The sequence below is a fragment of the Acomys russatus genome, chromosome 32 (assembly GCF_903995435.1).
Source record: "Acomys russatus chromosome 32, mAcoRus1.1, whole genome shotgun sequence".
NCBI classification, from domain to species: Eukaryota; Metazoa; Chordata; class Mammalia; order Rodentia; family Muridae; genus Acomys; species Acomys russatus.
The window spans coordinates 3,926,183-3,953,308 of record NC_067168.1 but is presented as its reverse complement, the minus strand read 5'-3'; the positions used below and the strand labels follow the sequence as shown (position 1 = coordinate 3,953,308).

Below are 27,126 nucleotides of genomic sequence, written 5' to 3'. Positions count from 1 at the left end.
CGCCTCCTCTCCGCGCCCTCTCTCTCGCGGGTCGGGGTTACATGGCGGCGACTGCGGCAAAGCGAGAGCCTCGGAGACGCCGCTGCCGCCAGCACAGCCGGAGACCTGAGCCGACCTTGGGGGCTGTCCGCGGGCCTCGCACTCTCTCGATGAGTCGGAGAAGTCCCGTGAGTGTGTATGTGTGTGTGTGTGCGTGTGTGTGCGTGTGCGGGCCGGCGCGGGAGGGCCCGGCGGCGGCGGCGGCGGCGCCGGCTCCCGCGTCCATTGTGTGTGACCCTCCGGACGGCCGCCGCTCAACAAAGGCGCTTTTGTTCCGTGTGCCCGCTCGGCCCCGGCGGCGCGGCCGGCTGCGAGGGCCGGGTCCCCGCGTGGGGCTGGCGGCGCGACCGGCGCGCCCCTCCCACCCGGCACGCCCCTCACCGGGCGGCCGGCCGCAGGCACAGCCGGCCGGCCCCGCCGCCTGCGCCGGGCTGCTGCGTTGCTGTGGGTTCGAGTCCCCGCCGCCCGCGCCCGGGCTCCGCGGGTTCGAGTCCCTTCCAGCGCGCAGGCGAGGGCGGTGGTTTCTGGAGCGCTGGAGGCAGCGGAGGCTTGCCTTCCTGGCTCGCTGCCTCCCTAACGCTCTCCTGTCTCCTCCCCCAGCCCGCCCGGGTGACTCGGCCTCAGCTGACTCCGGCCGGGCAAAGTCTCCCGGCACGTTGCGTAGCGCTCTTAAGTCTGCCCAAGTTTGTGTCTGCCGGTCCACGAGGTGCCGGGCACCGGCCAGAGAGGCAGGGCTCCTGACACCTTCTGGACGTTAAGGTGTGATCCGGGAAAACACCCAGATGAAAACGTACGTTACCGGTTACAGGCCTCCTCGCTGGGAGCTTGTTCTAAGCCGACCTGGGAGTTGAGTGGATTGGAGGGCTTTCCGCCGCCTTTTGTTCCTTCCTGGCATGGGCTCTCCGGCTCAGGTGCCCAGGGGAAGAAGCTGCGTGCAGCAGGCGCCTTTACATTGCTTTTGTGTTTTACCTTTCTTTGGCTTAAGAGTAAGGAAGATCGAGTGGCGGGACCTGCTGCGGGGGAGTTAGGAGGTCTTACAGTATTTGGAACAGTTCGTGTGCGTTGCTGAAGCAGTCGTCTCAGAATTAACTTTTTAGGGACACGGATGATTGATTGTCAGGGGGAAAACATCCACAGACCATCAAACGAAGAGCGGCTAGCTTCCGAATACTTTTCTAGGCGTTGATTATTCTCGCGTGTTTATTTTGGTAAAATTCTGTTTTTTGGTTTTTTTTTTTTTTTTTTTTTTTTTTTAAAGGTTCTGTGCCTTTAACGTTGGAGAACCGTGTTGAAAAGAATGATTTAAGTAGAGAAGAAAGTAGGGTCTAAACAGGGTCGGGCCCTCAAAGGTTTTTTGTTGTTTGTTTGTTGAGACACTTGGCCACGTTGTCTCTCTCTCCTGGGCTTTGAGAAATGATTCTCCTGCCCCGGCTTACTGCTACTTTAACACGTGTGCACCAATATCCTTAGCTTTAGAGTTTCTTAGAAAAGACAGATTTTAATGTTTGGACATAAGTTTGAATTGGGTTGAAGGAACATCTTTAGATCGGGGTTGTTAAAAACCTGCTTGTGGGGGGGGGGTGCAGGGGGAAGACCTGTTCGTGATGTTGTATTAGTTAACCTAATTACCTCAGAAACCTTGCTTACTGAGGTCCTAACCAATAATTGTCATCTCGGAAACTTGCCAGGTGTGAGTTGACTATTCTATCCTTCAGTATTACTGTAAAGAAAAAAAATCCTGGAAAATGAAACATTTTTTAAAATCAGCCTTCTATCTGAGGGTATTTTGGAGTTTAGTTATTTGCAGAAGAGGATTAGAAGTAGCCTGCCCACTTTCTGCGATTAAAAAAGAATCTGGAGAGGACTGACTTGAAGAACATTTAGTTTTGCAGTAGAAAAAAAGGCAACCTTTTTACTGACAAGTGTTAGCGCTCAGAGTGCGGTAGCATTTTACATAAGTTCATGAGGGCATCGTGGGAACTCAGAACTGACAAACTAGTAGGCCTGCTGACTCAGGGTACCCTGTGCCGGGGATGGGGTCCGGTGGGAGGAGGCTGAGAAGTATTGCAAGTTTAAAGCTGGGTGATGACTCATCCTGCCCACTGCCGCTACTACGTGGCTTTTTTTTTTTTTTAAATGATAGTCTAAAAGGTTTCTGTACATATCATAATTCTTTTTTCTCTGAAGAATAGTTCCCCCCCTTCCCCCCAAAAAAGTAATGGCTTCTTAAATTGCCGTTTAAAAGGATATCCAATACCCTGCAGGACCAATTGTATAACATTTGAGAGAAAAGATAGTCTTTGCTGGTTAGTTGCTGAAATTAAATGTTTGGTACTAATAGGTCTTTGGCTATTATTAAGAGAGATTTGTTAGAAGTTATTTACAAAGGACAGACAGGACATTCTAGTCTTGGCGGAAATTGACTGGTTTTCATTGATTATGTAAAAGTTATCTTTACTAAGAAGACATTGGTTTAAGTGTACAAATATCACCATAGTTTAGTAGGAGCTGTTAGATATGACTTTTTTTTTTTTTTTTTTTTTTTTTTTGGTTTTTTGAGACAGGGTTTCTCTGTGTAGCCTTGGCCATCCTGGACTCACTTTGTAGACCAGGCTGGCCTCGAACTCACAGTGATCCGCCTGCCTCTGCCTCCTGAGTGCTGGGATTAAAGGCGTGTGCCACTATGCCGGGCTAAACATAAAACAGGACTTTCTTGTGATATTCATGCATTTTCTGTATTTTAAAATTATTTTTATCATTATGAGTGTTTTGTTTGCATGTGTGTCTGTGTACCATTTGCCAGGTACCCTCAGAGAAGGGTCAAGAAGGCATTGATTGGATCGCCTGCACTGGAGTTTCAGAAGCTTGTAAACCGCCATGTGGGTGCTAGGAATCAAATCTGGGTCCTCTGGAAGAGCAGCCAGTGCTTTAACTGCTGAGCTATGCTTCCTCCAGCCCTGTGAATTTTCTATTGTAATAAAGACAAGTTGAAACCACATTGTTAAAAACACTGGGTTTTGTTTTGTTTCAAGACAGGGTTTCTCTGTGTAGCTCTGGCTGTCCTGGAACTCATTCTGTAGACCAGGCTGGCCTGGAACTCACAGAGGTCTCTGCTTCCCAACTGATGGGATTAAAGGTGTGCGCCAGCACTGCCTGGTTTACAAACACTGTTTTTAATCAGTATTATGTTGTTGTTTTAAAAGATTTATTTATTTGTTATGTATATAGTGTTCTGACTACACATTTGCCTGAACACCAGAAGAGGGCACCAGGTGTCATTTTAGATGGTTGTGAGCTACCATGTGATTACTGGGAATTGAACTCAGGACCTCTGGAAGAGCAGACAGTGCTCTTAACCGCTGAGCCATCTCTCCAGCTCCAATCAGTAGTTTTTACACTGAATAATTCCAATTTAGGACTTAAGCTGAAGCTGGTGATAAAGTAGATATTTGGACATATTTCATGGCCAACATTTAACAAATTGGCTTAAAGTGGTATTGAAGGAGGGCCAGGCGGGCTTGTACTCACTGTTAAAGCCACTACTCTTCAGGCAGGGCTCGGTAGAGCGTGGGTTGGAGGCGTCTGGTCTGTATGCAGAGCGCCTTCCCAGAGCCAGGGACTGAGACCAACCTGACATGACAGAAGAAAGAAATAACAGTCTCCCCAATGGTTTGCTATTTTTTCCATATTGTTCATTCTCTGAAAGCTATTTGGGGCATTTCCTGGGCTGTGAATGTATTGTGAATTTGAATGAAAATTTGGAGACATTTTGAAGTTGCGTTACATGCTTCGCATAGTTTTGTTTGTTTGTTTTGTTTTTTGAGAGAGAGTTTCCCTGTGTAGCCTTGGCTGTCCTGGACTCACTTTGTAGACCAGGCTGGCCTCGAACTCACAGCAGTATGCCTGCCTCTGCCTCCCGAGTGCTGGGATTAAAGGCGAACGCCACCAGGCCCTGCTCACATAGGTAATTTTAACAAGGATTAATTAATACTTAATTATTAAAGGAAACACAATAATACAATGTGAAAGGACTGAGTTTTTCAAAGCATAACGTCTCTTAGAAATTGAGCAGGTGGGCTTTTTAAATGCAGATAATTAGCTGTTATACATAATTCAAGAGTTAAAAACAGGCTTTCTCTAAGGTGTTGCTCTGTGAGGTGGGGAGCCTGCTCTCCACTGCTCCCCGAAGCTGTTTATTTGCATTGCTCCTTTGGACCTTGTGTCACTTCAGGGCTCCTGTTAAACCAGGAAGACGATGCCTCTGAAGTCACTTCTCTGTGACATTGTTGGCAGTCCTCTGCCAGTGCTGGCAGGCTGTTTTGTGGACTCTTACACTGTAACCTGCCTACAGTACTGGGAATCAGGTCAGTTTTACTGCTTTAGTACTCAGACTTTACAAATATGAAAATGACTCTACTGTACTGTACCCCATGGCTTTTTGCCAACGAGCTGCTCATGTGAGCTGATGCCATTAAGATGACAGTGGCTCCTGGCAATAAGCGTCACTCTTTTCTCTCCATGAATTGTGTTTGGAAAAATATGATCTGTCTTTCTGCTGAGGCGCAGCTCCCCAGTTTGTTTATGGCTCCCTGTGCAGCCCGGCCCCGCCACAGTGTCCTGCTTCAGCCTCGGGAAGTTACAGGCATGTGACACCAAGCTTGGTGCTAGAGTTTGTTGTTCTTGCTTTTTGTTTCGTTTTGTTTTTAAGATTTACTGCTGGGTGTGGTGGCTCACAGCATTGGGAGGCAGAGACAGGCATATCTCTGAGTTGAAGGATAGCCTGCTTTTGAAAAACAGATCAACGAATACTTTTTTTTAATTCATGTGTGCTCACGCTTGCACATATGTGTGAGCAGGTGCCAGATGAGGTCAGAAGAAGGGGTCGGGTCCTCTGGGCCTGGAGTTATGTGCAGTTGTGAGCCTCCCACCTTGGTGCTGGGACCCAAACTGTGGTCCACTCTAGTAGCAGCCAACACTCATAACCACTGAGCGGTCTTTCTGGTCGCTTGCTTTCTTTGCTGGTTTTTGTCTGTTTGTTTTGTTTTGCTTTGCTTTCTGAGACAGAGTTTCTTTGTGTAGTCTTGGCTGTCTGAACTCACATGGACATTTTTGCTGCAGCTACATCATTTGACAGTTAAGCAAACTGAGGTCTGGTATGAACTGAGACTTTAGCACTTAGGAGCTGGGTTCAGACCCTGGAGCTGGGTGCCATGGTTCAAGCCTGTAATCCCAGCACTTGAGTTTGAGGCCAGCCTGGTCTATAAAGTGAGTCCAGGACAGCCAAGGCTACACAGAGAAACCCTGACTTGAAATCCAACCAACCAACCAACCAAAACAAAAAAGGTCCAGAGCCTTGGCTAATCCAGACACAGTGAACTAGAAGCTACATGTTAGCAGGAGTCTCAGTGATTTGAACGCACATCCAGTTCAGGTTCTGCTGGGAAAGACGTGAATGACCTCAGCCGGGTAGTGACTGTTTCGAAAACCCAAATCTTATGTGCTGTTCTTTCTCCTAGCCCTCCTGGAAAAGTTGGGTAGATGATCATTGTTGGGGACGACTAGTGTGATGAGCGAGTGTGTAGAGAATTTCTTTTTAAAAAAGATTTATTTATTTAGCTGGGTGGTGGTGGTGCACACCTTTAATCCCAGCACTTGGGAGGCAGAGGCAGGCAGATCGCTGAGTTTGAGGCCAGCCTGGTCTACAAAAGTGAGTCCAGGACAGCCAAGGCTACACAGAGAAACCCTGTCTCGAAAAACAAACAAAACAGATTTATACATACATACATACATACATAGTGCTCTGCCTGCATGCACACCTTCATGCCAGAAGAGGGCGCCAGATCTCATTATAGATGGTTGTGAGCCACCATGTGGTTGCTAGGAATTGAATTCAGTACCTTTGGAAAAACAGCCAGTGCTCTTAACCTCTGAGCCATCTCTCCAGTGTGTAGAGAATTTTAATCCAGCAATATGGCTACTCTGCTCACATTTTAGGTCTGTGTGATCCTCAATACAGCTATGTTTTGTGCTGTCCGATGAGGTCTTAGTTGTCAGAGTAATACTGATTAAATACTTGATAAGTGACTGATGATCCTGAAAGATTGAAATTAATTAATTCATTAACTAAAAACATTTTTTTTTTTTTTCATGACAAGGTTTCTCTGTGTAGCCTTGGCTGTCCTGGACTTCCTTTATAGACCAGGTTGGCCTCGAACTCGCATCAATCTGCCTGCCTCTGCCTCCTAAGTGCTGGGATTAAAGGCGCCACCACCGCCCAACTTAATTAATTTTTGAGACAGGTTTTTCTGTGTAGCTTTGGCTGGCCTGGATTCACTTTGTAGACCAGGCTGGTCTTGAACCCAGAAAGATCTGCCTGCCTCTGCCTCCCAAGTGCCAGGACTAAAGGCGTGCGCCACCTGTTTAGCTTTCTGTTTTGTTTTTAGTGAAAGGGCCTTAGGTTGTAGGTAGTAACTGGTGGTGCCAGAGTCACTATGTTGCCAAGGCTGGCCTTGAACTCCCAATTGTCCTGCTTCCATCAGATGCTACAGGCATGCACCATTGAGCTTGGCTTTGTGTGGTGCTGGAGATGGAGGCCAGGGCTTCCTGTGTGTTAGCAAACACTTTACCAGTTGAGCTGTACTCCCAGCCTAATCTAGGTGTTTTTACTACATTTGAAAATAGCTCAGTCTCAATTTAAAACGAGCCTCATTATGTAACTCTTCTGTCTTTACAAATTGAAGAGATGGTAGGTTTTTGTTGTTGTTTGTTTTTACTAACTTTATGCCTGCATATTCCTTTCTTATATTTTTTACTTATCTTTATTTTATGTACACTGGTGTTTTGCCTGCATGTATTCTATGTGAGGGTTTCAGATTCCTTGGAATTAGAGTTTCAGACAGTTGTGAGCTGCCATGTGGTTGCTGGGAATTGAACCTGGGTCCTCTGGAAGAGCAGTCTCTTAACCACTGGGCCATCTCTCCAGCTCCCTGGATAATTTTTTAATGGCTGTTAAAAAGCAGTTTGCCAATTTTCTGATACTCTTGTTCAATAACACCAATCTAGGTTGCAAGAATGCATACATGGCTGGGCGGTGGTGGCCCATGCCTTTAATCCCAGCACTTGGGAGGCTGAGGCAGATCTCTGTGATTTTGAGGCCTGCCTGGTCTACAAAGTGAATCCAGGACAGCCAAGGCTACACAGAGAAACTCTGTCTCGAAAAAAACAACCAACCAAAACAGAACAAAAAAGAATGCATGCACGTTTCTTCCAATTTCTCTCAGGTGCATCAAAAATAATACAAATGAATTAAGTTTTTCTGAGTTACTTTATGGTCAGCAGTAGTCCTGCCCTTACCCCATCTCTCCAGGTTTTGTTTTGTTTTGCTTTGATTCTTGGTTTTTTGAGGCAGGATCTCTCTGTGTTAGCCTTGGCTGTCCTGCTTTTTAAACCAGGCTGGCCTGGAACTCACAGCAGTCCACCTGCCTCTGCCTCCCAAGTGCTGGGGTTTTGTTAGTTGTGGAAGTCACTGCCAAACTGACCTGCCTGCTGTGTGCTTATTTCCAGGTGCAGAAATGGGGAGGACTTGAGGGCTCACTCAGAGGTGCAGACTGTTTTGTCAATTTAGATTAAGAATTGCCTGGGAGCCAGGTGTGGTGGCGCATGCCTTTAATCCCAGCACTTGGGAGGTAGGCAAATCACTGTGAGTTTGTGGCCAGCCTGCTCTACAAAGTGAGTCCAGGACAGCCAGGGCTACTACACAGAGAAACTGTGCCTCGAAAAAACACACAAAAAGAATTGCCTGGTAGATTTCTAAAGCATGCTGTCCACTGTGATTCCACCCCCTGATTGATTTGTAATTCAGTGGCATTTTGGGAAGCTGGTTAACCTGGGGTGGGGGAGGTGGTCTTTGAGGGAAGTGGACTACCAGGGGCGTGGCCTGGACTTATGCCTTGCCTTGCCCCCAGAGTGTACCCAGTCACTGCTCTGCATGGCTTGCACTCCATGATGGGATGACATTTTGAAACTGAGTCAAAATAAATAATTCCCCCTTTTAACTTGTTCTCAGGGATTTTGGTCATTGCTTTTCAAAAGTTACAAAAACTGTATGCAAATAGAAAATTCGGACTCCAGAATCAGACTGGTGTGCTCAGATCCTGTTTTACTGTCGGTGTGACTGTATGGGATTACCTCACCTTCAGGAGCATCTGGGCTCTGTGAAATGGGATCTTTGTCACGTAAAGAATGCCCGGCACTCAGTAGATCCAGAGGGAACGATGGGTTAGGTTCCTCCCTCTGCTTGGCTCCTGTGTTTCTCTCTGTGTAATCCTGGTGTTGGGTTCTCTCCAGGCTAACGCATGCTCTACCTGTCCTGTACCCACCCTGTGCTTCCCTGCTCCTCTGACTGCTCTGCCTGTCCTGTACCCACCCTATGCTTCCTGCTCTTCTGCTTTGGCTCCTTCTCTCGGGTTCCTGAGGCGTCTTCTTACCAGCATCATGAATGTCACCTTCCTGTTAGATTGCCTTTTTAAATATGGAAGTGTGCTGAAGAGTTGTACAATATGATAGCCACTAGCCACTTGTAGGCATTTTAATAATTTATTTTATTTTGGTGATAGAGGTTGAACCCCCAAGGCCTTGGGCATGGTAAGTGCAGTTTGTCATTGAGCTGCACGTATAGCCAAAACTCAACATTTTTGTTGTGTATGCTGTTATTTTTGGGACAAGCTCTCTCTGTGTAGCCCTGGCTGTCCTGGAAGTCGTCATATAGAGCAGGCCTAGAACTCACATAGGTCCTCCTGCTCTGCCTCCTCGGTGCCGGCACTAAAGGCATTTCCCCCTTAATTGATGGAGGTGAGACTCTAGCTCAGAGATAAAATGTTTGCTTCCCTAGCCTGCACAAGATCCAAGTTCAATCCCTAAGACCGTAAAAACTAATGAATGAATGAATGAATGAATGAATGAATTCTTGAGTGGAGTCAGTCATACTGCAGTTACTTAGCCACCATCTGTGGCCTGTGGCTACTCTGTGGGGCAGTATAGTGTAGACATCAAAGAAAATACTGTGAACTGTAATACGCTTTATAAAGTCTTTCACGGTTTTTTTTCTGGTGACGGCCTCATTTCCCTGCCTTCCAGGTTTCTGTTTTGTTCCTAGTGATGTCCAGCCCTCAGTCTTCCTGTTCTTCCCTGATACACACTTTGTTTCTTCCTGCTGAGTGGCTTTATTTTTTTGTGTCACCCATTTGGTGTCAATTCGTTTGTGAGTTGGTGTTTTTCATCTATTGTGGAAATGTTCTGGCATGTATTTCTGAAGTCGCATTAGATCCCTGAGCCTTAGAGTTCTCTGCTTGCAGCCCAGCTCCCGGCTCCGCTGGCTGGCGGGCTTCTCTCTTGCTTTCCAGTGCAGCCCCATGCTCCCTTGGCTCAGCCTTAGGAGAATAGGAGCTTGCTGTTCTGAAGATGCGGAGTACTGCAGAGGCTTTTATCTCAGCTTCATGTCTTGGCCCCACTTCGAGAGGGCAGCTCCTTTGGAAATGGTGGGTTTTCAAGCCCCTTTTATTTTGGAGATAGTCTCCACAGGTAGCCCTGACTGGCCTCAAACTTACAGCTGAGTGCTGAGTGCTGGGGTGAGTGTGGCACCACATCCGATTTGCCCCCGGTCTTTTGTACTCACTAATGATACGTAGAAAGGGCTGTAGAGTGAGATGTGTAAGTTGGCCTCTGGTGTGCTAACATTCATCCATGAAACTCCTTAGACCTTTGAGTCCTCCTTAGCCCTGTCAGCAGAGAGTCCTGTCTTTGCTCTGTTGCGGGCATAAAAGCAGCCTTGCTGCTTCTCTTCTGAAGGGCTTGACATTTTAATGAACCTTTTAAAATTTTTATTTATTATATGTGTTTGGGTGTTTTGCCTGAATGTATGTCTGCGCCCCACATTCATGCACGGTGTCTGGAGGTCAGAAGAACCTGCTGGATCTCCTGGAACTGCAGTTACGGACGGGAACCGACTGTAGGACCTCCTGAGTTCTGGGCGAGGGCTCTACTACAGAACCATACTTCAGTCCTTTCTAGCACTTTTTTGAGATGGTTTTTGTTGTTGCTCCGACTGGCCTTGAACTACTGGTCCTCCTGTCTCAGCCTTGTGATAATCTAGGAATACATGTTGGTGTGAGTCAGCCCACTGATTGTAGACAATGTTGTATGGTCCTGTGCCAGAGGTGTCATTTTCACCTGTAGTTTGGGGAGGGCCTAGGTGCCCTAGACCCTGCTAGGATCACAGCTCGTAGACAGCTCTGCCTGGGCTCCTGGGCTTTCACAGAGGCTGGAGAGCACATTTCCCTGATCTTTCTGTCCTTCCCCCTTCCCTGACAGAGTCCATCCTACCACCTCCACACAGGAAAAGGGCCGTGTAACAAAGCTTTTAAGTGGTTTTGCTTCTGCACTCCCAGAGATTGAGGCCAGGTGCTTTTTCCTGCTGACAGCGTGCATCCTCACGGTGGGATGAGGCCCCTGAGGGAGTGCCTGGGCAGTGTAATGCTGGATTTGTATCTTCACCGATAGTCTCCAGTGGCCAGGCTAGACCCCTGATTCTGGAAAAATATGACAGTAGGGCTTATCTCCCGCCAAAGGTCTTCTCATCTCACTGGGCATGCTGTTTTATTCTCAGTACAGTCTATAGGGCACCTACTAACTGTTCAGAAAGTGCTAGTAAAACTGCTTAGTCTCAAACCTTTCCATTTAGAGCAGACAGCGCCAGGCTGGGGAAGGGCTGGCGTCCTGAGAGGAAGAGTAGAGGACCTGAAGAGTCACCTTGGAGAGGTGAGGATGCTGCAGAAGAGGAGGAAGGAGTGAGGAGAGCTCAGACTCAGGCTTCTGAGTCTGGAGTGAAAGCAGGTTGTCTCTCTCCTTCATGTCTTAGTGCTGCTCTGACAGGCGAGTTGGGTGGCTGGAAGAATGAACTCTTAGACTCCTACAACTCTTAAAGTCTTGGTTCTCTGTACTTCTGGGTCCTGGTTGGGATAACGCTTCCTCAGCTCCTTTGGGTGTGGCTGTGAGCTGTGACCTGCTTGGGTCTGTAATAGGTTGGTAAATGCTGTGGCATGGGGTAAGGAGTGTAGATGCTCTTTGGTGTGAGCTCTTTGGTGCACTGAGTGTCAGTGGTAAAAGGCGGGGTCTTCACTAGCTCAGATAACAACTCCGTTGGGCTTGTGGGATGGTGACTTAGAGTAAGTCGGAAAGTTTTGGGGGCTATTTGGCCTATCTTGACTGCCACAAAAATCTGATGGGATTCCTTAGACATCCAAAGATATCTGAAGAAGAATTGCTCAAATGTTTCATGGTCCTGTGTTTGCTTGAGTGTTTCTTAGTCTTAGGTTAATGTGGCATTTTAGAAGCAAAGTTGAGCCAGGTGTGGTGCCGCAGAACTTTAATCCCAGCACTCAGTGAGTTCAAAGCCAGCCTGGACCACATAGTGAGTTTCAGGCTGGCTGAGCTACATAATGAGGTTTTCTTTGCCCCACCACCCACGAACTCCTGGGCAGGAGGAAGATAGATACTGGATGGAGGGAGGCTAAGTCCTGATACAGCTTGAAACAAGCCTGCTAGGTCTTGGTGTCCTTAACCAAGAGGGACTTGGTTAAATCTCTCCCCAGCTTCCTGAGATGTTTCACCAACTACTGGGGTGTACCACTGGTCTCCTTGAGGTCCAGATCCTGAAAGGATAACTCTATAGGTCACCCTATTTGAGGAGCAAAGGCTTTGTCAGGACCTCCTCTGCCCTGGGAACTCAGTAACTAGAGAGCCTGAGGCGTGATTACAGACAAGGGTGGGCTTGATAACCACAGCATTGTGCCAGCTCAGGAGGCAGTAGATCCTAACCCATCTCTTCCCAGGGCAGCTGGCCGAGCTCCAGTTAACCCAGGCTGCTCACTTGACTCTGGAGAAGAACAAGGTAAAGTGCCTTTCAGAGGTTGTCACTGTGAACAGGTTAGGGGACACTTTTCCTTAGGAAGCTGCAGTGTGCTTGGAAGTGTGTGTGCACATGCATGTGTGCAGAGCTAGCTCTATCCTTAAGGCCATTATCGCATATGTAAATGTGACCATTATAGCCAATCTGATACAGTGAGACCACAGTTAGAACAGAAAGTCCAGTTCCTGTAGCATGGGAGCATTACCAAAAACAAAAATCAAATGAACAAAAACTCAACAACATAAAAAGAAAGCATTTGTAGGTTTATTACAGGCATTTCTCCAGAGCGCTTACCTAAAGGAAAAATTGTTGGGTCCAAGGATATTGCTTGTTCATTCCTTCCTTCATGTGTTTATGCCATGTTGCTTTAAAATTCTTACTTTTATTCTTTTTTTCTTGAGACAGGGTTTCTCTGCGTAGCCTTGACTGTCCTGGACTCACTCTGTAGACGAGGCTGGCCTCGAACTCACAGAGATCTGCCTGCCCCTGCCTCCCTGAGTGCTGGGATTACAGGTGTGCGCCACTATGCTCAGCTTCACTTTTATTCTTAATTATTTTTTCTTTCCTGAGACAGAGTCTCCGACTAGCTTGGCTGAACTTGCTATTTAAACAAGGCTGGCTCTGAAACTTAAAGACATCTACCTGCCTCTGTCTCCCCAGTGTCGGGGTTACAAATGTGGACCACCATGCCCAGCTTTCTTATACTGTAGCAATAATCTGCTTTTTGGTTTTGTTTTGTTTTGCATTCCTCCTCACACTTGATGTTAATGGAATATTAAAATATGTTTCAGGGCCTGGGGAAATGCCTGTGAATAAAGTGCATGAGAAACTAAATCCAATCCCCAGCACCCATGTAAAAGCCAGGCATGGTGGCACACACATGTGTGCAGCCAACATCCCACACTCCCAATTTTTCTAGTTTGAAATGCTAAGGTATTTTATTTCCGTGGCATTCAGTGGAGTCCATCCCACGTGAGCTGCCCACTTTTGACCAGCTTCAGAGTGTGCTCTGCAAGTGCCTCCTCTGTTGCTAGACTTTGCTTACTGGATACTGACAGTCAATTGATAATAACATGATGATCCAACTAAGAAAAGTGCTGTTAAAACTTTACCTTTCAAATGAATTTTACTTGTTAAAAAATTGTATAAAAATATGAAGATGCTGGGCGTGGTGGCACACACCTTTTTTTATGAGAGGCAGAGGCAGGTAGATCTCCATGAATTTGAGACCAGCCTGGTCTACAAAGGGAGTCCAGGACAGCCAGAACTCTGTTACACAGTGAAACCTTCTCTTGAAAAACTAAAAAAAAAAAAAAAAACTATGAAGCTTCCCATACTGGTTGGCATTTCGTGGTGTGCATGTACATGTGTGCACTTGTGTGTGTTGTATATGCACACCTGTTCTGCAGACAGATGCCTGTGTGCGTGCAGAGAGTAGAAGAGGATGTCACAAGTCCTACTCTGCCATTCTTTACCGTATATCCCTGACAACGGCTCCTGTGCTCCTCCTGACTGCTGCACACAGTGCTGCCGTACAAGCTGTTTTCATGGGGCTAGGAATTGGAGCTCCGGCCCTGATGTTTGCACACCAAACCCTCTTCCTGAGCTGTTGTCTTAGGTGCCCTGGTTGCGTTGCTGAAATGCCAACCCAATGAGCTTGTGAAAATGCCAACCCAATAAGCTTGCTCAGAGAGTTCAGTGCTGTGTGGTCTGGGACGCTTAGCACTTGACTAAGTAAGTGTGATGCGCCATGATGAACAGATGGAGGGATGGGCAGACAGACAGACAGACAGACAGAGACCAAGAGACTATTACTCTATAGCCCTGGCTGGCCTGGAACTCTAAGCAGTGCTCCTGTCTCAGCCTCCCCAGATGACAGGCATGTGCCACCATGCCTTGCTGCCGTGTCATACAGATAAAGACGTGTTTTCTCTAGTGGTGATTTCCCCTTCTTTCCTTTCCACCCCAGGTTGTATCAGAGTAAGATGGACGGTACCTTTGACTGTGATTGTGGTGAGCTGGAGCCACCTGATCACTAACAAGAGACGTCTGTCAGCCACCATCACCAGGGCTTCCTGTTGAAATTCAGCAACAAAGGAAGAGAGGAAGCAAAGGGAAGGAGTGCTTCCCAGCGCCTTAGCATGCTGCTCAGGACCAGTCCAACACTGAATGTATCTGCACTGTGAGAGGATGTCCACGGAGGCCCGCCGGGTGCATATTTATTCACAGTTTTGTCCCATGTTAAGTCAGTAGCATAGTAAATCTGAGTGCACAGTATGTCATTTCATTCCGTTTGAGTTTCTTGAGTGTTTTCTTTAAATGTCTGCAGGGTTGCTGCCCTTCCTTGAACTATGAGCACTGCAATCTTGTTAATTCTCAGTATGAATAGAGATTTTTGAGCTTTAAGTCTGAGGGGAATTCAGCGGGCCTGGTTGCCGTCTGCAATGAACATCAAGAAGCCATCGTGCTGTGGAAACGTAGTTGTTTTTCTCCCTTTCTGAGAGATCTGTCCTTTTGATGCCAGTTTCCTTCCTTGTTTACACAAGTTCAACAATTTGAAAGGAAAAAGCAATTGTAAGGTTTTAAAATGGCGGAGAAATTTGAAAGTCTCATGAACATTCATGGTTTTGATCTGGGCTCCAGGTACATGGACTTAAAACCGTTGGGCTGTGGAGGCAATGGCCTGGTGTTTTCTGCTGTAGACAATGACTGTGACAAAAGAGTAGCCATCAAGAAAATTGTCCTCACCGATCCCCAGAGCGTCAAACATGCTCTCCGTGAAATCAAAATTATTAGAAGACTTGACCACGATAACATTGTGAAAGTGTTTGAAATTCTTGGTCCCAGCGGAAGCCGGCTAACAGATGACGTGGGCTCCCTCACGGAGCTGAAGAGCGTCTACATTGTCCAGGAGTACATGGAGACAGACTTGGCGAACGTGCTGGAGCAGGGCCCTTTACTGGAAGAGCACGCCAGGCTCTTCATGTATCAGCTGCTACGTGGGCTCAAGTACATCCACTCTGCAAATGTGCTGCACAGAGATCTCAAGCCAGCTAATCTTTTCATTAACACTGAAGACTTGGTGCTGAAGATAGGTGACTTTGGTCTGGCTCGGATCATGGATCCTCACTATTCCCATAAGGTAAGCAGGAAGCCAGCTCTACCCAGCCTCCAAACGGATGTGTCTTCTCCTGATGCAGGCCCTGCTTTCATTTATAGTCTCTGGGGTTTGAATTGAAGGTGAAGTAGAATCCTAGTTAAATACAACTTCCTCAAAGTGTATGGCTGTGTGTTAGTAGTGAAATTCTGAAGTGTACAGATTTTTGGTTTTTGAGATTGGGTCTTGCTGTGTAATCATGCTGCCTTGTACTCTAGAGCGTATTGCAGGCCAACACCAAACTCACTGTCTTCAGCCTCCTCAATACTGGGGTCTCAAGCATGCGCTGCCATAAAGAGTTATGTATTATAATTGAAATGCTTATTTAGTTATCTCAGTGTATATGTTTTTATGTTTGGGGCTGTGTCGTATTTGAAGGATAGAGAAGTTTTCCCAACTTTGAGGTTGTCCTTTGTCCCTTTGGTGATGCTGTTCTATTCTATACTATACTGTAGTTATGCCTCGCTTAAAGGGAATTTAGTTTGAAATTTAAATTTGCATGAACTGGCAATTAAATACAGCTGAAAAGAGTCACCTCATAGCAACATTTCTTTTTAATGAACTTTTTTTTTTTTTTTCATATAAGAACTTAATAGTGTCGCCGGGCGGTGGTGGCACACGCCTTTAATCCCAGCACTCGGGGGGCAGAGGCAGGTGGATCGCTGTGAGTTTGAGGCCAGCCTGGTCTACAAAGTGAGTCCAGGACAGCCAAGGCTACACAGAGAAACCCTGTCTCGAAAAACAAAAAAACAAACAAAAAAAAGAGAACTTAATAGTGTCTTCCAAGCCAAACTCTGGCCTTTTGATTTTACATTGAAATCTTAGGTAGAATCTTGATGTTTAAAAGTAAGCTGGGTACGGTTTGCATACTTTTCCTGCCAGTGCTCAGGAGGCAGACACAGGTATATCTGTGTAAGTCAAGGCCAGTCTGATCTACACACTGAGTTCCAGGCCAACTAGGACTAGACGGCGAGACTCTGGTCCCCATAAAATAAAATTAAAAAGTAGAAATGATTTTGGTGACAAAGAGCCCCTGAGAACAAGTCCTGTAACTTGGCAGTCCAAAGCCTGTGTCTGAAACAGACAATTCTTCATTCATGCTGTTGTCTTACTGGATATGTCCCTCTGTTCAAAAACAGGGCAAGGGAGGTGGTGAGATGGCTTGGCAGGCAGGCCCGTTGCAGCAGACCCCTAAGAAACCTAGTTCAGTCCCTGAATCTCACACTGCAGAAGGGAATGGTGGTGTGTGGTTGCTGGCTCTCCTCCCTCCACCCTCTCCCATGCAGATTAATGAACAAAGGTCGAGTCCAGGCTGAGCACAGTGCGATGTGGAAGGAGCCACACCAGGGCCTTGACTTGCAACTCTACCTCAGTCCCTAGGCTATGACCTTAAGCAGGCCCTGACCCACACAGTATACACCAGTTCTGTGTCTCTGAGTCCTGAGGGCAGAACAAGGCCGTGTGGGTATGGGTTAGAGTGGGGGTGGGGTGGAGTGCTATCTCCCCCCAGCTTTCCCTCTGAGCCAAAGCAGGCCTGTTCCTTAAGTATGTTAAAATGTGGAGTGAGAACTTGTCTCTTTTCTGAGACAAGCTGAACTTTGCCTAGAGTTGGCGTTAAGGCCTTCCGGTGAATTTTGTTCTGCACTTTTTGTGACAGTCATTTGAGAGATGGTGTAGCTACCTCTAAGGGACACTGTGGCCACTAGATGGTAAGAGCCTTGAAAGACGGCTTAGAACAAAGCAGTACTGAGAACTCAATGACGTTTTTGGAGGATGTATCTTTGCACCCTTCCCCTTCCCCAAAGTAATGGATATTGACGTCTGTTTGGTGTTTCTTTTCCAGGGTCATCTTTCTGAAGGATTGGTTACCAAATGGTACAGATCTCCACGGCTTTTACTTTCTCCTAATAACTACACTAAAGCCATTGACATGTGGGCTGCAGGCTGCATCTTTGCTGAAATGCTGACTGGTAAAACCCTCTTTGCAGGTCAGTGTTAATGTGGGACAATGTAGAGGTCATTTTGCATTTATCCCTAAGGCAAGATTATATAAGATTTCAGAAAATGTATAGTCCAAAATATTCAAATGCAAAGATAAAATGGTGTTTCTGTTACTAAGAAATGAGAAAATTTACTCCCATGTGCACTAAGTTGCTCTAGCATTTAGTTAGAGCTCTGGTGCTCTTGTACGCCCCAGCTTATTTCTGAACTGCAGGGTTTTGCTGGTGACTTGGGTTAAGTCCTAGCTGACTGGCGCCACTCATTTCCTGGTAAACTCACTGTTGAAAATTGGACAGATTCTGTTGTCCCCCGTCTCCAGGTTTCCTTTGGACAGTAGGGGTGTCCTCACAGTGTGGAATCTGTTAGCTCTTAAAAGTGCAAGGAATAAGCCAGTGTTTGAAGGAACACGTACCTAATTCACATACCACTCAGCTTACCCATTTAAAGTGTGTAGTTCAGTGTGTTTGCGGTTTATTTATGGAGTTACGTCTGATCTTAGAACGTCTCCATCCTTCTGAAGATAACCCTATGACAGTAGTTATTCCGTTTCCCCAGCTCCTGCATCCGCTGGGCTGCTTTTTATCTGTGCATTGCCTGCTCTGAACACTTGGTGTGGATGAAAGCTTGTCTGACAGGCTGCTTTCACACGGCGGTGTTTTAGAGTTCATTCTTGTTCGGCATACGCCAGGTGACACGCCCTGTGTGCATGTAGGCTTCATTCATCAGTGGGTGGGTGTTTGGTGGGTGTTTTTTTTTTTTGTTGTTGTTTTGTTTTGTTTTGTTTTGTTTTTTTGGTTTTTCGAGACAGGGTTTCTCTGTGTAGCCTTGGCCATCCTGGACTCACTTTGTAGACCAGGCTGGCCTCGAACTCACAGCGATCCGCCTGCCTCTGCCTCCCGAGTGCTGGGATTAAAGGCGTGCGCCACCACGCCCGGCTGGTGTTTGGGTTTTTACTTTCTGGCTTTTGTGAACAATGCTGCTGTGAACATTTCAATTCTCTTGGGTATACGCGCCAGGCATAGAACAGCTGGGTGACACATGGTATCTTGGGTTGAATTTTGAAGACTAGACAATTTTCTAAAGCCGCTGTGTGTTGTTGTTTCCCAGTCACCTGAGAAAGTGGGGAGGTTCTATTTTGCCACATTTCACCAGCACTTTAGAGAACTGTCTTTGTTGAGTGTGATCCTTGGTGGGTGTGAGAAAGTATGAACAGGGTACCTCTCTGCTTACTGACCTCTTGTTTGTTGCCATAGGATCTTATAGTGGAGCTCAAGTTAGCCTGGAGCTCATAGGGCCTCGTGCCTCAGCCTCCTGGCTGCTAGAAGTACAGCTGTGAGCCCCCGTGCCCAGCCTCTTACTGGCCTTTTTAATGTCTTTGTAGAATGTCCACATCCTTTACCTTTAGTTGGATTGCCTCCCGTATTTATAATTCTTTACACACTGTGGACATGGAGTCTCCTATCAGATAGTATTTTTATTTTCTCCCATGCTGTGTGCACTGTCTTTTCCTTTTATGACAATGTCTTTTGAAGCACAGAACATTTAGTTCTGATGAAGGCCAACTGATCTGTCTTTTGTGTTAGCCTATCTGAGAAACTGTTCTCTACTTTAAGGTCAAAATATTTACTCCCATGTTTTCTTCAAAGTATTTTAGAGTTTTAGTTTTTCAAGACAGGATTTCTCTGTGTAGCTTTGGCTGTCCTAGAACTCACTCTGTAGGCCAAACTGATCTTGAACTCAAAGAGATCTACCTGCCTCTGCTTCCCTAGTGCTGGGATTAAAGGTGTGCGTACTACCGTCCTGGCTAGTTTTAGCTTTTTACATTTAGATCAAGATTGCTTGGGTTAATGAGTGTGCGAGCATGTGCGTGGGTGCGTGTGTGTAGTGTAGTCATTATTTTGCTTGTGGGTGTACAGTTGTCCCTGAACCATTTGGTAAAAAAGTTTTTATTTACAAATTGAATAGTAAGACACCTTTACATAGGAAAAAAAGTCCAAAGCATGAATTACCTTGTGACTTTTCCTCAGAAGTTACACATTGTCATTTCAGCCCAATATTCGCTTTAAAGCAGGTCACCAAGGACAACTCAGAGTCAGTGCAGAAAGGTGCTGACTTCCTGAAGAGAACAGTATCAAGGAATTTGTGAGTGTGTTTACTGCTGGACAGGTGGCCGCTGTGGATGGTCTGTTTACTCTGGTGTCCCTCTCACCAGGTGCACATGAGCTTGAGCAGATGCAGCTGATCTTAGAGTCCATCCCTGTTGTGCATGAGGAAGATCGGCAGGAGCTTCTCAGCGTGATCCCAGTTTACATTAGAAACGACATGACTGAGCCACACACGCCGCTGACTCAGCTGCTTCCAGGAATTAGTCGCGAAGGTATTGTGGCTGGCCAGTAACTGCATGTCTGTAGCTTGCTTCCATTTTGAGGTGTGTCTGTAGGACTTCAGGTGGACCATGCCTGTGAGTCAGGCCTTCCGCTTGTGGCCTGGCCCTATTTCTCTCCTTTCCTGGAGTTAATACACCCTGTCCTTTCCAGTTTATCTTCCCACCTACTGAGGGTAAGCCTATCGAAGGAGGGGCTCCAGATTAGCTGCAGTGGAGTTGTGTCAGTGCGCAACACTAGCCAGTGTGCCTGTGCCTATGGCCTGTTGTCTTTGTTTAGTTAGTCTTCTGAGGCCACGTGGACGGCTTTGTAGGTAGTGATAGCACTGGCTGTCCCTAGAGCACTCAGCTTCAGGTCCCACCGCCAGCGTGCTAGCTACTAATAGCTGTCATTTCATTTCCTAGAGCTCTAATGCTTTGTCTTCAGACTTCCCTGGGCATCGGGCATGCGTGTCATACACAGGCACACATGGACAGAACACGTACATAAAAAGTGAGAAAGCAAGCCATATTCTAAAATAAACCACCACTCGAGTCTTTAAAAAATTGTCAGCTTTCACCCTGTGAGTTCAGGAGATGAAACTAAGGTTGTTGGGCTTGTCAGCAACACCTTTACTCCTGGAGCCATCCCCTTGGCCTGAGTGTACGTACGAAAGGAATTGAGCCAGAGAAGGCAGACATCTTCATGGCAAAGAAAAAAAGAGCAAAGTGCAAACAAAAAGTGTTGGACCATGTAATAATCCAAATGAGCAAAATATGTAAGAGTTTGTATTAGTGCTGGGAGTATGGAGTGCTGGGTGTGAGGGTCTGTGCGGTCTTGGGTATTATAGAAACTTGGCGAGAGGGGTTTTTTTGTTTTTGTTTTTTGTTTTCTTTTTTGGGGGGGGGGTTGAGACAGAGTTTCTCTGTGTAGACTTGGCTATCCTGGACTTGTTTTGTATACCAGGCTGGCCTTGAACTCAGAGACCCACTTGCCTTCCCGAGTGCTGGCATTACAGGCACACACCACTGTGCCCACTTTGACATCAACTAGTAAGACAGTTAATTTCTCGTCTTTGTGGAGCGATGTGCTTGTACAAAAGTCTTTAGCCTTTGCAGTTCTCTGTAATAAGGTAACGTTTTTTGAGAAAAATACTTAGACCTAAGTTTGGCTCAGTGGTAGACCACTTGCCTAGCATGCTTAGGCCTTCTGGTTAACTCCTAGTGTCAGTACTGAGCGCGTGCACTTCTATACATGCACTTATGATAACTCTGACACCTCAGTGTATCTGACTACATAGTCAAAGATGTTAGGGCCTGGGCTGGAGCTCAGTGGTAGAGAGCTTGCGTAGTGTGCACCAGATTCTGGGCCCAATGCCCAGCACTGAAAGCAAAAATTCGTGAGCACCTTCACCTCTCATTTATACACCCGCTTACTTGTATCACCCGCTCCTGGGGTTAAGTGTGGTTCAGGTTTACATGCATCAAGGTGTGTAAAGTGGCAAGTGTGAAAATGGGCGCCAGCTAGACACGTATCCCGTGAGACCGAGTTTCCGTTTTCTTCAAGTGAGCAGTCTGTCTGTAAACCTTTCCTCTCCTCTGCCCTTAGCACTGGATTTCCTGGAGCAGATTCTGACGTTCAGCCCCATGGACCGGCTGACAGCAGAGGAAGCGCTTTCCCACCCATACATGAGCATCTACTCTTTTCCAACGGATGAGCCGATTTCCAGCCATCCTTTTCACATAGAAGATGAAGTGGACGACATTTTGCTTATGGATGAAACACATAGTCACATTTATAACTGGGAAAGGTAAGTTCTTAAGTTAGAAAAGCCTTCATTGAATTTTCAGTGTACCGTACGTTGCATGTTATATGTTATAGATGTCTCGTCACTGTCTTTATTCAATGGCTTTTACAGAATTCAGCACTAGGTACAGGTGAGGAAATGGGAGAATATGGCTGTTTTAAGATGGTTGAAAGTTCGATTTTATAAAGTCAAATTTCTTAGAAATCATTTTAATTACACACCTAATCTTTTTCATCATGGGAATAAAACCCAGGGCCATGTGAGAAACATGCACTTTCCAAAACCTGGATCTACGTATCCCAGTGTCTGAATGGAAATGTTCTTTGATTCCTTGTATGTGTGACAATTGAATTGTTGGCCAGATGACAACATCTTAAAATGGGTTCTGGCTATGCACTGAATAGAGTGGGTGACACCCATGACAGTGCTCCTTGCACTGAGTAGAGTGAGTGGGTGACTCCCACAACAGTGCTCCTTGCACTGAGTAGAGTGAGTGGGTGACTCCCACAACAGTGCTCCTTGCACTGAGTAGAGTGAGTGGGTGACTCCCATGACAATGCTGCTTGCCTTAGCCACCTCTTGGCATTTCAGCATCTCTACGTTTCTGGGGATATATAGCTATGTCATCCTGCTTGCAGTGAGTTCATCAGGGTCAAGGTCTTCAGTGGATTTGATTGTAGCTGGGACTGAGAATCACAAATGAGATTTAAGTTCTCAAATTTTTGTTTTGAAAGAAATGGTTAAACTGAAAACAGTGACACCTGTCTGTCATCCAGGGTACTTTCTTCCTTATAGCCAGAATGGCCAGGTCTCACCCCATCTTGACCCAAGGCAAATAAAGGTAGTTAAAGCAGTGTTTCTCCTCTTAATGCTGAGGTGTTTGACAGCTGGCAGATGGGGTGAGTATACACTTGGCATTCCCCTAAGTACAGTTGAGTACACCCAGATATTCCTGACCAGTTCATTCTCTCGTGTTGTTGAGTCACCAGTATCTTCTCAGACTCCTTGTGTCCTCCAACCGTGGTTGTTGTGGCAGTCTGCTTCCCTTTGGGTGTGGTATAGTTGCCTTGCTGTGCTGTGTCAGTACACAAACACACGCATACACAAACACACCGTGACATGGAGTCCAGTCAGCCCTCCCCACTCCTCAGCTACCTTATTATCAGTGGAACCAAGACTGGTAAAGTGCCTGCTCCAAGTTAGAGGTACAGATTTTGAGCATGTGAAACTGGAGAGAACACATTACAGATGTGCCAGCCTCCTAGATAATTACTCGTGGATAAGAATAGAACAGAAGCAAAGGATGTGAGAAGTGGCACCCCATCTCACGCAAGAACGGAGGACTGGAGTTGCTTTTGAAATTGGTACTTTGTATGTTACCTTCTGGCTATGTGCACCGTGCTTTTAAAGACACGCACTCGGAGCTGGCTGTGCACAGAGTCCACATCTAGTCCAGTAGTGGGGAGGCGGAGGTGGGATGGTCGCAAGTGTGAGGTCAGCCTGGCTACCTAGTGAGAGACAAGAAGCACTCTGTGTTTCCACAGAGCGCACACTGTGCGCTTGAGAGTGAAGTCAGCACGTGGAGTAACCCCTGTGTCTCCCCAGGTACCATGACTGCCAGTTCTCGGAGCATGACTGGCCTGTTCATAACAACTTTGATATTGATGAGGTTCAGCTTGACCCAAGAGCTCTGTCTGATGTCACCGACGAAGAGGAAGTTCAAGTTGATCCTAGAAAGTACTTGGATGGAGACCGGGAGAAGTATCTGGAGGACCCCGCCTTTGACACTAGCTACTCTGCCGAGCCTGCCTGGCAGTACCCGGATCACCATGAGAACAAGTACTGTGATCTGGAGTGTAGCCACACCTGTAACTACAAAACACGGTCGCCATCCTATTTAGATAACTTGGTGTGGAGGGAGAGTGAGGTTAACCATTACTATGAGCCCAAACTTATTATAGACCTTTCCAACTGGAAAGAGCAAAGTAAAGAAAAATCCGATAAGAAAGGCAAGTCAAAGTGTGAGAGGAACGGCTTGGTGAAAGCACAGATGGCGCTGGAGGAAGCATCCCAGCAGCTGGCTGAGAAGGAGAGGGACAAGAGCCAGGCCTTTGACTTTGACTCCTTCATCGCGGGGACTCTTCAGCTCAGCTCCCAACATGAGCCTGCCGGTGTAGTTGACAAGTTGAATGACTTGAATAGCTCAGTGTCCCAGCTAGAACTGAAAAGCTTGATATCCAAGTCAGTGAGCAGAGAGAAGCAAGAAAAGGGAATGGCTAATTTGGCTCAGCTGGGAGCCTTGTACCAGTCCTCGTGGGACAGCCAGTTCGTGAGCGTGAGCGGCGGGGAGGAGTGCTTCCTCATCAGCCAGTTCTGTTGTGAGGTCAGGAAGGACGAGCATGGGGAGAAGGAGAGCACGTACACCAGCTACCTGGACAAGTTCTTTAGCAGGAAGGAAGACTCCGAAATGCTAGAAACTGAGCCAGTGGAGGAGGGGAAGCGTGGGGAGGGAGGGCGAGGGGCGGGGCTTCTGAACAGCAGTGGGGAGTTCCTCCTGAGCAAGCAGCTAGAATCTATAGGCACCCCTCAGTTCCACAGTCCAGTGGGGTCCCCTCTTAAGTCCATCCAGGCCACGTTAACACCTTCCGCTATGAAATCTTCCCCTCAAATCCCTCACAAGACATACAGCAGCATTCTGAAACATCTGAACTAAACACTCAGCAGACATTTCTTTGTTCTTCATGAAATGTGTTGTGTCTTTTTTTATCACTAATGTTTTAAGTCATTTTTTTTTTTACTTGAATCAGAAGGTGTCATTAGTTTGCAAGGATTTTTCTTAGTTTTCGGTTTGTAAAATGCAGACGTTTTTTCTACATGTGAGTTAGTTTTTGTTTGACCTGGCATGTCGTTTGCACACACACAGCATAGAGCAGACGGTGCAGGAGGAGACAAGATGCTATGCGCTAGGATGAGCAGACGTTCTCATAGACCAGTGACCTGCTTCACGGGAAACAAAACCTTGCCTTGAAACTTACACAGTGAGACTGTACATAATTGCATGAAAAGATCTATTTTTTTCCTGAAACATTTTTCATTCATTAGTATTTTCAAGTTTTTCATACTGTACACATTTCTTAAGACACATGATACCAGCAGCAACTGAAAACGAATGCCGAATTTGGTACACATGTGTTATCTACCTCAAGGTAACAAAAGTATGTGGCAAAACATAAACCACCCATAGTGCTCCACGGCATATGCATTTCTATCTAGCCAGCGTTTACTGTAGTAAACTATTGAAACTCGTTCACATTTATAAGTGTCCTGGTATTCATTCTTTATAGTGAAGTGTTAAATACATCACATCTTATTTATTTTTAGCAAATCAGTATATTTTCTGTATTTAATTGTAAAAGTTAACTTAGTTTTAAGTTTATTTGCAACTGCCCTTTTCTTCCATTTGGCACTATGGTTTGTTGCCTGCCAAGCTGATGTGACATCAGCTTGCTCTGAGGCTGTCCATGTACGTTAAGTAAAGTACTCACTGTGTATAGGAATCTGTATTTTGGAGGTGCTTGATCTATCTACAAAGAAAAATTAGGAATTTATTATAAAATGCTCCTAGAAGTCTTAATTGTGTTTATTTTTTAAAAACTTGTAATGTTAGACTTGTGTGCATGGAAGTAATTAAGGTACATCATTATTGTAGTTTAAACATTGTACATGAAAAGCCTTCCCCTCTCCCCCCCGTTTTTACTGTATGTTTTTATTGAATGATCTATTTCCCATCCCTAGGCAAGCATGAATAAAATTAGGTTAAATGTAGCATGTTGCTTCTCGGTCTTTTAGAGTTTGTTTTATGTTTTACTTTGCTGAATCCTGTCTGTATCTTTGGTTATCCTATTTGATGGGAAAAGACAAATAAAGATGGCCAGCAGGTGCGGCTCCTGTCTGACTCTTTAGAAGGAAAGTTACCTCCAGGATGCTGTGGATGTCCCCAACATTGAGAGGAGATAATACCGCAGAGTCAAAAGCTTAGTCCTCGTAATGGAAAGACTCATACCATGAGGCTGGGACAAAAAGGGAGTTGGTCTGTACGAAAGCGTCTTGCTGCTGTGCCTTCATACATTCAAGTGGGCTAAGCCTCTATGTGCCTCAAAGCTGTTAGACCTGGGAACGCTCTGAACCCTGCAGAGAAACCTGGATCTGCTCCTCCGTAGATGCCCACCTGGAAGCTGGGCACAGTTGACACATGCCAGTGTTCACTAGGAGGTGGCAGGAGGATCAGAAGTGGAAGGCCAACCTGGCCCGCATGAGTGCGTGTCTGTAGTAAATGAAATGCTCTCATCAGAGGGAAGGCAAGGGTTTCTTCCTGGGACTCTTGCCCCCGAGCTTATTTTATTATGGCCAACTGAGCGTCAGTAGTGGTTGAACTTTAACTGTTTGACCTTATAAAGTCATGAGAGGAGGAGGAGGAGGCGGACATATAATTACTTTGAAACTATAAAATACACTTGGTTTGTGGGGGGCCAAGACTGGGTATTTGTTCATTTTGTTTATAAGCTTCAAGTAGCCTCAGCTGGCCTGGTCTTGAGCTTCTAACCCTCCTGCCTCCGCCTCCCAAGTTTCTGGGTTTAGATGCATGAGCCATCATGACTGCTTTAGGTGAGGATTGCATCCAGGGTTAGCGTGTGAGGCAGGTGCCCTCTGACCTACACCCCCAACACCAGTCCTTATGTTTGAAATGAATTCTGTGATGTGAGGTACGGTGTGGCCTGCCTGTAATCCTATTACTTGGAAAGCAGAGGCAATAGGATTGCCCTAAGGTCAAAGCCAGTTGGGTCTACACAGTGACGTGCCAGTTAGGCTACATTAAGATGGATCTCAAAAGACGTACACATGAGTCTTGTATATATCATATAATTGGATTTTAGAAGCTCATTTAGCCATTTTGTCATGCAGTCAGGAATCAATCCATCAGTTATTGTTTCGTGTCTTGTATTTTTCTTTCCCTGTTTTGTTACCTGCCTTGTGTTTGTTGGCCTGTGTGTGTGCACGAAGGGGGTGGGGGCGTTCTTATTTCTGTAGACATTTTCTTTTCAGACACCATAGGAGTTGTATAAAACATTGATGGTAGCACTCTGTTTTAAACTGATAGCAACTTCAGTGTGGAAGCTACTTCACGTCCATCCCTGTGGTAGTGGAGTCAACTTTTTTTCTTGAGTCAACATTTTTACCTCTTAATTTTTTAATTGTAATTGTAAGAGAACTTTATGTGTATGGGTGTTTTGCCAACATGTATGCCTGTGTGCCACATGATGCCTGTTGTTTGAAGAGGCCAGAAAGTGCCAGATCCCCTGAAACTGGAGTTAACAGATGATGGTGAGCCACTAGTGCTGGGTCCTCTGGAAGAGCTCTTGGTGCTCACAATTACTAAGCCATCTTTCTAGCCCATACTTTTTAATTCTTTGAGTCAGGGCCCCACTCAATAAACAGCCCAGCTGGCCGCACATTTGCAGGCCGCCTGTGTCAGCCTTCTGAGTGCAAGGACTGCAGGTAGCTGCCACCACGCCAGCCAACAGACCGTCAGTGCATGTGAAATACAAAAAGACGCAAACTGGCAGCTAGAGAAACGGCTCAGGATTTAAGAGCACTGGATGCTATTGCAGAGGATCCAGATTCATTTCCTAGCCTACAACCATCTGTAACTAATTCCAAATATCTAATGCCCATTTCCTGCCTTTAGACGTACTTGCACTGTGCAGCACATTATATACTCCAGGTGCACGTGCAC

The 27,126-nt window shown here is 46.2% G+C and overlaps 1 protein-coding gene across 2 annotated transcripts; it reads left to right on the top strand.

Annotated features, from left to right (window-relative positions):
* Positions 1-25,157, top strand: Mapk6 (mitogen-activated protein kinase 6). Of its 2 annotated transcripts, none has more exons than XM_051140801.1 (6): positions 1-167; positions 13,974-15,146; positions 17,005-17,149; positions 19,375-19,539; positions 21,134-21,335; positions 22,938-25,157. In XM_051140801.1, exons 2-6 carry the CDS (start codon positions 14,592-14,594, stop codon positions 24,043-24,045), a joined length of 2,175 nt encoding a protein of 724 aa, XP_050996758.1. In that variant the 5' UTR covers positions 1-167; positions 13,974-14,591; the 3' UTR covers positions 24,046-25,157. The 2 variants fall into 2 exon arrangements, with proteins under 2 accessions (XP_050996758.1, XP_050996759.1); XM_051140802.1 differs by lacking the exon at positions 1-167 and adding an exon at positions 704-829.
* The last annotated feature ends 1,969 nt before the right edge of the window (positions 25,158-27,126 follow it).